The sequence below is a fragment of the Chelonoidis abingdonii genome, chromosome 7, assembly GCF_003597395.2.
Source record: "Chelonoidis abingdonii isolate Lonesome George chromosome 7, CheloAbing_2.0, whole genome shotgun sequence".
Classification (NCBI taxonomy): domain Eukaryota; kingdom Metazoa; phylum Chordata; order Testudines; family Testudinidae; genus Chelonoidis; species Chelonoidis abingdonii.
In genome coordinates, this window is record NC_133775.1 from 30,875,685 (window position 1) to 30,888,459 (window position 12,775).

The 12,775-nt window shown below is 42.1% G+C and overlaps 1 protein-coding gene across 1 annotated transcript in view; it reads right to left on the reverse strand.

Annotated features, from left to right (window-relative positions):
* COL24A1 (collagen type XXIV alpha 1 chain) overlaps positions 1-12,775 on the reverse strand; it is a 240,624-nt gene that overhangs the window by 199,208 nt on the left and 28,641 nt on the right. The window contains exon 3 of the mRNA XM_032779279.2: positions 11,072-12,387. Within this exon, the coding sequence (XP_032635170.1) occupies positions 11,072-12,387 (1,316 nt within the window). The remainder of the gene's footprint in view (positions 1-11,071; positions 12,388-12,775) is intronic.

Here is a 12,775-nt window from a genome sequence, read left to right on the forward strand (position 1 = left end):
TTGCCTGTGGACTGTTAGGTGTGGACATATGGTGCATTACAGGCATGCTACAGGGACCAACCGATGACCCACTGAAGAGTGCCTGATCTGAGGAGGATGTGAGTCTGTTACGCTGGCTGCTATAGGTCCTTGGCTCTATAGCTCATGCTATAGCAGCTCATATTTTTAGCTCTTTTAAGTCCCCAGTTCACTCCCCGATGAGTCAGCCAAAATGGCAGCCATCACACAAGCACTGGTTAGCATGCCAAATTGCTCTAGCACAGACAAGGCATTTGAGTGCATTTCACTTCCAAGAATAAAAAAAGAGCAGACAGACACACAGAGCTTGACCGGCATTCTTGTTGAGGGAGAGTTCCAAAAATATAACTAAAAAAAGCCTGGAGTTTTCACATCTTGTTACATCTGGAGGAACTGTTTCCTATTCTTTCCTTTTCGAATCACTGAAGTTAGGCGATGCACCAGGCACAGAAAGTTATCCTGGGGCTACACAAGGGAAAGAGTCAACTACATTTCTTCATAAAAGGTGGACAAGTAAAATATTTTGAAGTTATGGTACATTGCCTTTTTAATTGTAATGTGAAGCTCTTTCTACACCCTATTTCAGATATTGATTATATTTGCTTTAAAATAAAGTGTTTTGATAGCTGGAATCCCTATTTTGCCCTTATGAAAATACTAATGACTATTTACATCTCTTCGTGATCCTTGTTCCAGATTTGTTTGGTGTGGGTGGATGTGTATTTGGTCCTGTTTGGCTTCTAATTTTTTAAGATTTCTTTTTCGTTTTATTTTGACTTTTGTATAGCACCTATGTGCTATGCATTAGGCAACTTATGAATTAATGAAATAATGAGTAATTGCTTTTATTGGTCTAAGGACAATGAATGGTATAATGCTATAAAAAGAATTAATTTTTCTTCATAGGGCATAAAGATCTGATCTATGGATGCCACCATTATGACAAAACCAACTGCCAACAATCCATAGAACCTTGCATTAAGGAAGCCAGTATGTTTATAAAGATGTGTGAACATAAACCTCCCCCCTAAGGTTCCTGCCTTAGAACTGCTCAGCTCACCTCGACCTTCTCTCTAAATATTTACTATAGCCTACCTTACAATCCAGGTGGGATAATGTGCCACCTGCTACTTGAGTCAGCAGGAGCCACTTAAACCTTTCTCAACATAATCACTTGCTACTAGGGTAGTGTGTTTCAGGCAAACATTGCTAGACTATTACATCAACAGTTTAGACAGTTGGTTAAGTTATCAACAGAAACACTCCTTAATTGATTTAATTGAACTGCTGCTACTTCAAATTAACAATGGAGCAGTGTTAGGAAACTGATGTCCCTGTTTAGCTAAAGCAACAACTTAACTGATTGTATATTTGATCGAGACCATTGGAGAGTTTGCCGATAATTGTTTTGCAATTATTTGCAAGAAGTTACACCACTGCACAGAATTCTACTGCCTGTGGAAGTAGTTACAATAGTTACAGCTTCAAACCAACTTATTTCTTCAGTTTTCATACTGACATAGAAAATTAGTTCTAGATACTCACAGAGACTCCCATGAGCTTCTACACAATTATTTGCAAGAAGTTACACCATTGCACAGAATTCTACTGCCTGTGGAAGTAGTTACAATAGTTACAGCTTCAAACCAACTTATTTCTTCTGTTTTTATACTGCCATAGAAAATTAGTTCTAGATACTCACAGAGACTCCCATGAGCTTCTACACAATCAACGACAGTCACAAAGTCAATAATTCCAGAGTTAATCTGATACATTCCCAACCTAGGGAAATTGGTGGTTTGTTTCAATAATCTTTCCTCCAATAATTATAAACTGTAACTAATCATTAAACAACTGCATACCATATTACATTTTATATGATGAACCAAATCATTGTCTGGTACATCAAACAACATAATAATTGTACGTGATCTTCTAAATGGTACTACAGATGCAAACTGAAAATAATAAATTGGTTTAATAGGAATGGCATAATAATTCTTGTATATTCTCCTCATGTATGTTTCTAATAAATGCTTGAGTTTACTGTGCACCTAAAAACTGTGCAAGCTTCCTTCAGATATTGAGAAATACTACAAAAGTCACAAATAATTAGGGGCCAATCTTGCAAACACTCAGGCCCCAACGACTTCATGAGGGCAAACTCCTGCACCCCATGAGTCCCCTGACTTCATGGGCGCAGAGGTGCAGTATCTGGGGTCCCAATGGGAAGTTTTGTGATTGAGTGCTATAGTGCAGAATCAGACACACAGTGCTTAATAGCAGGTGTAGTTCCACAGTAGTAAGTACTAGACTCAGTAGCTGGCATTTGCAACATCAGATCCTAGATGGTGGTCCAGTTACAGTTTAGCACACAGAAGTCCTAGTGACTTTAATGGAAGTTTGATGTGCAGAGTAGTGATAGGATTCTCTCTTTTAATAAGGTGTTGGAACCAGTCACTGCCATTTCCTTTTAATGAAGAATTAAGAAGTGAATGAATTCATATTCATGTTTGACTTCAACTACGCCTCCTAGCCAATCTTGTAAAACACCTAAGTGCTGACAAAGCAATGTATAGTTCTGAAATAAAAGAATCTTTCAGCATTGTGTAGGATTACTTTTATGCAACCTCATTTTCAAAATTTCCAGCCAAAAATAATGGCAAGCACTAATCCCTGCAAATTGCATGGAAGTGCATCATGAACCACAATCAGAGGGTATCCAATCAATAGCGTGACTGATCTCCTTCTCTTACAGTTCTAGAAATCTCTTCCATGGTGAATTAGGCAAGCTAGAATGTCCAGGATTGCTAAAGTGGTATCATTAACATCAGAGGACTGTATGCAAGGCATTGTGTACCAGATCCAAATTTCAAAGCAAAATTCCCTAGTTTCTAACACAAGCCAGTGCAATGAACTGGAAATTGTCACAGCTTCATGTAAATTCAAAAATTTAGGCTTTGTTTAATTAAGTATGAAAATAAATAATACATAATAACAGTACATCTTCCATTATTTATTTTGTTATTAAATTCTGCTTATAGTATTCTGGCCCTAAATTTTCAATAAGCTGGCAGAGATGAGGATGGAGGTTTTTGAAACTGAAGACGTGAGGTATTTGGTCAGTCAAGGCAGGTGACTTACAATTGTGCAATAAGCACATTATCTCAATTTCCATTAAAATGACCAGCAGTGGAACAGTTAAAAATGACATTTACTTATATTGTCATATTTATGTTTCAAGTCAACAGCCTCTTTGGGGGAGGGACCATCTTTTTGTTCTCTGTTTGTACACTGCCTAACGCAATGGGGTCCTGGTCCATGACTGAGGCCCCTAGGGGTTACTGCAATACAACAGCTCATTGAGGTGAATGAGATAGTTCTTAGTCAGAAAGACAACATTGTTCCAATTAATACTCATCTATATTTGGAAGGGGATTTTTTCAATCATAAATACAAAAAACCCCACTAGCAATTATGTATTTTATTGAGATTTATTAAAAAATACTAAAGAAAAGGGTGCCTGACCATACACTATCCATAAATGAAGGCTTAAATTTCTGTAGCAAAGGGTGAATTCCATAGCTGTGGGATCATGGAATTTAGGTGGCCCTAATTATACTAGGCAAGAGTTGGTTAGGGTGGATGATTATAAAGCTAAAGCAAAGTTGATGAGTTTGAAAACCACAAAAGCGAGTTATTGCTTGTCAACTCTAATAGATTGAAAATTATTTCTGTGTTGAATCCTTGAAAAAAAGGTTTAAACCAGCCATGACATAATGAAAAAATACTTTTTTTCCATGTCTTGTCAGCATTTTCATACTGTGATGGAACTTTGAAATTCTTTGCTGCTGCTTCCTCAGGTTTTCCAGTGATGAGACTTTAGCGTTGGGGGCTCACATGAATCTATTCGAGAGTTGGTTTGGAGGTGAATTACCATTCAAGGGAGCAGACTTAGCCCTGGTCTACACCATGAGTTTAGGTCGAATTTAGCAACTTTAGATCGATTTAACCCTGCACCTGTCCACACGACGAAGCTGTTGTTTTCAACTTAAAGGGCTATTAAAATCGATTTCTGTACACCTCCCCGATGAGGGGATTAGTGTTGAAATCGACCTTGCCAGGTCGAATTTGGGGTAGTGTGGACGCAATTCAACGGTATTGGCCTCTGGGAGCTATCCCAGAGTGCTCCAGTGTGACCGCTCTGGACAGCACTCTCAACTCAAATGCACTGGCCAGCTAGACAGGAAAAGTCCTGTGAACTTTTGAATCTCATTTCCTGTTTGGCCAGCGTGGCAATCTGCAGCTGAGCATAGATCTCATCAGCAGAGGTGACCATGATGGAGTCCCAGAATCGCAAAAGGGCCCCAGCATGGACCAGACGGGACGTACGAGATCTGATCGCTGTATGGGGAGATGAATCCATGGTATCAGAACTCCATTCAAAAAGACAAAATGCCCAACCATTTGAAAAAATCTCAAAGGGCAGGAGGGACAGAGGCTATAACAGGGACCCGCAGCAGTGCCGCGTGAAACTTAAAGAGCTGAGGCAAGCCTACCAAAAAACCAGAGAGGCAAACGGCCACTCTGGGTCAGAGCCCCAGACATGCCACTTCTATGATGAGCTGCATGACATTCTAGGGGGTGCAGCCACCACTACCCCATCCCTATGCTTTGACTCTGTCAATGGAGTAGCACGCAACAGGAATGCAGATTTTGGGGATGAGGAAGATGATGAGGAGGAGGTTGAAGATAGCTCATAGCAAGGAAGTGGAGAAACCGTTTTCCCCAACAGCCAGGAAATGTTTCTCACCCTGGACATGGAGTCAGTACCCCCCAAACCCACCCAAGGCTGCATCCCAGATCTGCCAGGTGGAGAAGGAACCTGTGGTGAGTGTAACTTTGTAAATATTATACATGGTTTAAAAGCAAGTGTGTTTAATGATTAATTTGCCCTGGCATTCGTGGCCAGTACAGTTACCAGAAAAGTTTGCTAACGTGTCTGGGGATGGAGTGGGAAATGAGGGCACTGCTGTTTGAAACCATTCCCACATGTTATGAAGGTTAAAGAAGCCAAAAGACTGTATGTCTTACCATGGCTGCCTGCAAGCCATGAAAAATCTCTCACACCAAACTGGCATGCCCTCAATAAGAGGCAAAATGCGACCTTGTACCGAAAGCACATGTGCTATGTAATGTTAACAGCAAGTTTTACCGTGAAAGAGTCTACCCATTGTTCTCTAAAATGTGTCTTTTTAACTACCACTCTCCCTTTTTTTTTCCTCCACTAGCTGCAAATGTTTCAACACTCACACTATCTTCTCCTTCCCAGAGGCTAGCGAAGATTAGAAGGCGAAAAAAATGCACTCGCGATAAAATGTTCTCTGAGCTTATGCAGTCCTCCCACACTGAAAAAGCCCACCAGAATGCATGAAGGCAGACAATGTCAGAGTCCAGGAAAGCACAATATTAACACAAGGACAGGTGGCAGGCTGAAGATGATAGGTGGCGTCAGCTTGGTGACAGAAGGCAAGAGGCAATGCTGAGGCTACTGGAGGAACAAACTGATATGCTCCGGTGTATGGCTGAGGTTCAGGAAAGGAAGCTTGAGCACAGACCACTGCTACAGCTCCTGTGTAACCAACCGCCCTCCTCTCCAAGTTCCATAGCCTCCTCAGCCAGACGCCGAAGAACACGGTGGGAGGGCCTTCGGGCACCCAACCACTCCACCCCAGAGGACTGCCCAAGCAACAGAAATCTGGCATTAAATAAGTTTTAAAGTGCAGTGAGGTCTTGTCCTTCCCTCCTCCCCCACCCCACCCGGTGCTTCCTTCCTTCCCCACTCCTCCCGGGCTACCTTGGCAGTTATCCCCCTATTTGTGTGATGAATTAATAAAGAATGCATGAATGTGAAGCAATAATGACGTTATTGCCTCTGCAAACGGTGATCAAAGGGGAGAGGGGAGGATGGATAGCTTACAGGGAAGTAAAGTGAACCAAGGGTTGGGGGTGTTTCATCAAGGAGAAACAAACAGAACTTTCACACCGTAGTCTGGCCAGTCATGAAACTGGTTTTCAAAGCTTCTCTGATGCACAGTGCGCCCTCCTGTATTCTGATAACTGCCTTGGTGTCTGGCTGCATGTAATCAGTGGCCAGGCGATTTGTCTCAACCTCCCACCCCACCATAAACATCTCCCCCTTACTCTCACAGATAATGTGGAGTGCACAGCAAGAGGTAATAACAATGAGAATATTGGTTTTGCTGAGGTCTATCCGAGTCAGTAAACTGCGCCAGCACACTTTTAAACATCCAAATGCACATTCTACCACTATTCTGCACTTGCTCAGCCTATAGTTGATCAGCTCCTGACTACTATCCAGGCTACCTGCGTATGGCTTCATGAGCCATGGCATTAAGGGGTAGGCCTATTTTCTGGTCTGGGAAGAAAGTCCCTTGCTGCAGCTTTTGAAACAGACCAGAGTTCCTGAAGATGTGAGCGTCATGTACCTTTCACGGCCATCCCATGTTGATGTTGGTGAAACGTCCCTTGTGATCCACCAGTGCTTGCAGCATCACTGAAAAGTACCTCTTTTGGTTTATGTACTCACTGGCTTGGAGCTCCGGTGCCAAGATAGGGATATGGGTTCCGTCTATCGCCCCACCACAGTTAAGGAATCCCATTGCAGCAAAGCCATCCACTATGACCTGCACATTTCCCAGAGTCACTACCCTTGATATCAGCAGCTCTTTGATTGTGTTGGGTACTTGGATCACAGCAGGCCCCACAGTAGATTTGCCCACTCCAGATTGATGCCCAACTGACCAGTAGCTGTCTGGCGTTGCAAGCTTCCACAGGGCTATCACCACTCGCTTCTCAGCTGTGAGGACTGCTCTCATCTTGGTATTCTTGTGTTTCAGGCAGGGGAAAGCAAGTCACAAAGTTCCATGAAAATGTCCTTATGCAAGCAAAAGTTTCGCAGCCACTGGGAATTGTCCCAGACATGCAACACTATGCGGTCCCACCAGTCTGTGCTTGTTTCCCGGGCCCAGAATCGGCGTTTCATGGCATGAGCCTGCCCCATTAACACCATGATATGCACATTGCTGGGGCCCATACTTTGTGAGAAGTCTGTGTCCATGTCTATGTCCTCATCACTCTCGTCACCATGCTGCCATTGCCTCCTCGCCTGGTTTTTCTTTTGCAGGTTCTGGTTCTGCATATACTGCAGGATAATGCATATGGTGTTTACAGTGCTCATAATTGTGGCGGTGATCTGAGCGGGCTCCATGCTTGCCATGCTATGGCGTCTACTCTGAAAAAAGGTGCGAAGTGATTGTTTGCTGTTGCTCTGATGGAGGGAGGGGTGACTGACGACATGGCTTACAGAGTTGGCCTACAGGGTTGTCACACAGAATGGCCCCCTCAAGCACTGATGAATCCCTAACACCACCTGGATGAAACAAGATAAGACTTCAACAACAGCAACAACAATTCCATCCAATCCCATCTAACTTTTCTTTTCCTTGAAAGGATGTTATTGCCATCTAAGACACTGCCAAACGGCGGGGTGGGGGGGTTAGAGGGGAGAAAATGAATACAAAAAAAAATCTGGTCTCTTTATTGTTTTGATCCACCCCATCTCTCTTATACATCTTAGGCTGGCAGCAAACGGTACAGTAAGACTGTTAGCCATTGTCATCTCCTGGCTGCTCGCCAGAAGATGGTGCAGTACATCTGCTGGCCATCGTCATCTCCCATTATGCCCAGGCGCCCCCAGCTGACCTTGCCAAGGTTGGCTAAAAGAGCACTCAGGAGACAATGACAATGGCTACCAGTCGTAATGCACTGTTTGCTACCAAAAGGCAATGAGCTGCTGCTGTGTGGCAATGAAGTACCAAGTCTGCCAGCACTGAGGAGCCGTACAGTGACAGAGAGATGAGCGAGCTCCAAGCTTGCTGTGGTATGTCGTCTGCACGGGTAACCCAGGAAAAAAGGCAAGAAACAATTTATTGCCATTGCTTTCATGGGTGAGGGGCTGACCACGTTTACCCATAACCACTCGCGACAATGTTTTTGCCCCATCAGGCATTGGGAGCTCAACCCACAATTCCAATGGGCAGTGGAGACTGAGGGAACTGTGGGATAGCTACCCACAGTGCAATGCTCAAAAAGTCGACGCTAGCCTTGGTACTGTGGATGCACTCCGCTGACTTAATGGTCTTAAGTGGGGACACACAATCGACTGTATAAAATCGATTTCTAAAAAAGCGACTTCTCCAAATTCGACCTAATTTCGTAGTATAGACATACCCTTAGTGAGGAAATGGAGTGATGTGACTGAATAGATAAGAACCAGATTATCACTGGCTCCTTCAGAGGTGTACAAGACTCAGAGAGGGAGCAAAGAACATTCCTATGAAATAGGCGCCAATCAGAGTGACAGTCCCTGTGTTCTTCTGGATTTACAGGCTGCATTTTCTCCAGAGATCCCATTGGTGCAAGTCACCTCCAAAAACTTATTGTAGAGAAGGCTAGGCTCCCTTCAGGAGCTCCTGCTGTGGCAGCAAAGCTCTACATCTTCCCCCATGTGCCAGTGGCCCACAGAGAAGAAGGATGGTCCTGTGCTGAAGGCATTGGACTGGAGCTCAGTAGATCTAGGTTAAATTCCTGACTCTTCCACAGATTCCCTCTGGGTTACCTTGAGGTAAGATACTTAGGATCTGTGACCCAACAAAGAACATAAAAACATAAGAACGGCCACACTGGGTCAGACCAAAGGTCCATCCAGCCCAGCATCCCATCCTCCGACAGTAGCCAATGCCAGGTGCCCCAGAGGGAATGAATAGAATAAGTAATCATCAAGTGATCCATTCCCAAGCACATTTAACTTTAAGCATGCAAGTGGTTCCATTTATTTCAATTGGAGTACTCACATGCTTAAGGTTAAGCCCATACCTAAGTGTTTTACTAGATCAGACCTTAATTTTTCTGCATTTTCCAGTTCCCCTTCTATAAAGTGGGGATATTAACATTTCCTTTGTCTTCTCTATTTAGATTGCAAGACCTCTGAATCACAGACTGTCTCCTACTACATGTATGAACAGCACCTAGCACAATGGGGCCCTGATTTTGGTTGAGGCCCCCAGGTGCTATTGTAGTACCAAGAATAAATAATATGTCCCATAAAGATTTCAGTGCTATTTGTGAAAGAACAGATTTGATTCTTCTGACTGACTGAAATCTTGTCATGGAATTTTCGCATTATCCTTTCCAATTCAACACAATCTATTGGTGGTCACAAAATGTCCTCATCTTTAAAAACAACAGATAACTACATCTTGATGACAGCCAAGGATTAATGATATAACTATAGAAATATTGTTACAAAGGGCAAAAAACAACAAAATGAAGGACTGGCATCATATTCAAGGCAAGCAAGCGAGTCCACTTATGGATTATCTTTACATTACTTTTTTAACACATCGTTTCTCATTTGTCTCTCTAGCCCTTAGCATCTGGATCTTGTTTAAAGTAGAAATTGGGCTCTTAGATAGGATTTTTAGTTGCTGATGACTAGTTTTAGGAAAAGATGTTTGCTGCACTGAGAAAGAATACACACACTAAATTTATGGACTTATTCAAACATATTAGAGGCTGCCTGACATATATCAAATAACTTTCCAGTAATAACCACAAACACACAGAGGAGCACAAGTGGAATAATCTACTCCCTGCTATGGTTTCTGGAGCTCAACCAGAAACTCAAATAAGAATCAACTATCATATTACTCAAGTTAAGCATGTTGGGACACATTCTACAGTCTGCCTGCAATCTCACATAAATTTGTTTCTATCTGCATGTATTAGGAAGGTGTTTGGATATTGCACATATAAAATAAGAGGACAATTAAGTTCACAGTAAAGAAATACAAACATGAATTTTCATACATTTCAGAAGTTGCTTATCACAATAATTAATGAAATGCATTTTGTGATGGAACTGCAAAGCAAGGGACTGTGGTTCACCATACCCTGGACAAGGGGAGCTGCAAGCAGCTGTACCTGCTGACGCTCAGGTAAACAAAGCATCTCGGACTCACCAGAGGCTTACCCTGAACAAGCCATGAACCAAGTTTGGGAACCCCTGCCCTAGGGGCTTGGGCTACAGAGTGGCCTCAATAATTAGAATTTTAATTAATGTCAGAATGCTCTAAATATATGGTTATACTCAGATCCCACAGGAATGGAGTTCCTGATTTAGATTTTGTGTTCTGTCTCATGCAAATATTTTCTACCTGAATAAACTGTTTTCCATCATGTGATTATAACCTTTAAGCGTATGTCTACACTGCAATTAAAAACCTGTGGCTGGCTCATGCCAGCTGACTTGGGCTTGCGGGGCTTGGGTTAAGGGGCAGTTTAATTGTGGTGCAGACATTCAGGCTCAGGCTGGAGCCGGGGATCTAGGACCCTGCAAGATGGAAGGGTCCAGAGCTCAGGCTGCAGCCCAAGCCCAAATGTCTACACTGCAACTAAACAACCCCTTAGCCAAAGTCAGCTGGCATGGGCCAGCCATGGGTGTCTAACTGCAGTGTAGACATACCCTAAGAGTGCTGCTCATCTGAGAATCTTATATCATTCTTAAAACAAATTCTTTTATTTTCTTTGGCTCATTTTATCCATTTTGGTCATGCTTTAGTCTTAACACTTATGTCCTTTATGCATTAACCCTATGATTTTATTAAGTAGCTATTTATATCTAGTGCAGTTATAAATATCTTGCTGCATTTCAAATAAAAAGGCAATATATCTGGTTTGCTTATCATTTTACCAGAACTGAGTGTCTTCATACTATGTCAGTGTATAAAAAAAATACATTTTATGCCAAAATTACATTCTGGACAGCACATCTGATGGCAACCACACATTTATACAGCACATTAAGAAGTTTCTATCTCAGTTTTGACATACTTTTCAGGGCTTTTTTCAGACCCTTCTGTTAAATGTGTGTTACTATAGTATATTAATGTTTATAATAAAGACAACTTACTGGAGGTCCGGTTTCCCCTTTTGGCCCTCTTGTATTCTCCATTTCAAACATTTTGCTAAGATCTTCATAATCATAACTGTAACCTTCAATATCAATTTCATAACCGTTTTCTGCATCATAAGTCTCATCAGCATCAAATGCACCTTCCTCCCATGGACTGAGCTGATTATCCAAAGACAGGTCTACGGTAGCCCTGTATAGTGTGGTGTTTAAGATTTGCTGCATTTCCAGGGGTTCATCTGATTTCTGCTTGGCCTTTATTTGTGTTTTCACATCTTTTATCTTACTCTGTTTTACATGAGAAATGAGGAAGAGCTCACTTTTTCTTCCTGTATCTTCTGTGGCATTATCTGAACTATTTTGAGGTGATCCCAGGTTTTTTTTGGTGCCATTCCTCTTTTTGATCAAGCCCTGTTGATGAATTGACAGACTGAAGTTTTCCTGGACATCAGCTTCAGGTCTAATTGTGGTGGACTGAGGTTCAGATTTTACAAGCTCCGATGGAGTAACAGTTCTTAATGCTAAGGATTCAGGTAGGGTATGGATTGGTGCAGTGTTGTTAATAGGAAGGCTTAATGCTTCTTTCTGTGTGTACCATGATTTGTGTTCAGATTGGTTGTTGTCACCAAACTGTTTGCTTGGAAAGTTTACAGACACCCCAGCTGATGTGTCGGGAGGTACTGGCAGAGATCGGTATGTTTCAGTGTGGCGACATTGCTGTTTTACATATTTACAATAGTTTGCAGAGGCTTGTGCAGAGGGGATAATATCCAGTTGACATATTACTCCTTCGAAGCTGACAGACTGAGAGTTCATCCGTCCTAAGGTAAACAAACCATCCAAATCAAATATCTGTACTTTAGAAAGTGTTTCCCTGCTGTAATATTTCTTTCCACACTCAGCAAACATTGACACTGTCTTGTCTCTAATGTCAATAGCAAACGAATGCCATTGTTCATCATGAATACTGTAATCAAAATATACAGACTGCTTCCCTCCAATATATACCACTACCTTCCTTGGTAGCAGCTGTACACCAAACTGCAGTCTGTTTTTGTTTCTAATACTGAAAAGAAAAGCATTGTTTACTCTATAAGAGTGTAGCCCAATCAATAATGTGAACTGATTTCCTAGACTTGGTGGTATGACTTGAGTGACAGGGGATTCAATGTGAGCATCTCCGGTTAAAACAACGCCTGATGCTGTTAAGTGAACCCCCTGAGGTAATGGAACAGACGACAAGGGCATTGTAGACACTGTTGATGGATGTTGTGTGTCTTTCCCACCAAGGCCTAACTGGTGAAGAACATCTATGCCTGCAAAAGAAACAAAAAGGGGGGGGGAAGTATTATTGTTTTATTTCATTCATATGCATATATAGCATATAGACACACACACAAACACACTAATATCAATACCAGCATCTGAATACAATTATATTTCACAGAATGAATGTACTGTATACTGTTAGGTCACTAAATCCCAAACTAAGGTACATCAGTCAATGATTTAAATGGAGAGCAGAAACCTGATTAAAGTCAGCTAAACTAATGAACAAAACAATCCCCAAGTTGTTTTTTAAAACCTAAGACCCAGCTGTCATAAGTAGATAGGTAAGGGTTAATTTTCTTTTATCTGTAAAGGGTGAACAAAGGGGGAACCAAACACCTGACCAGAGGACCAATCAGAGACCTGGATTTTTTT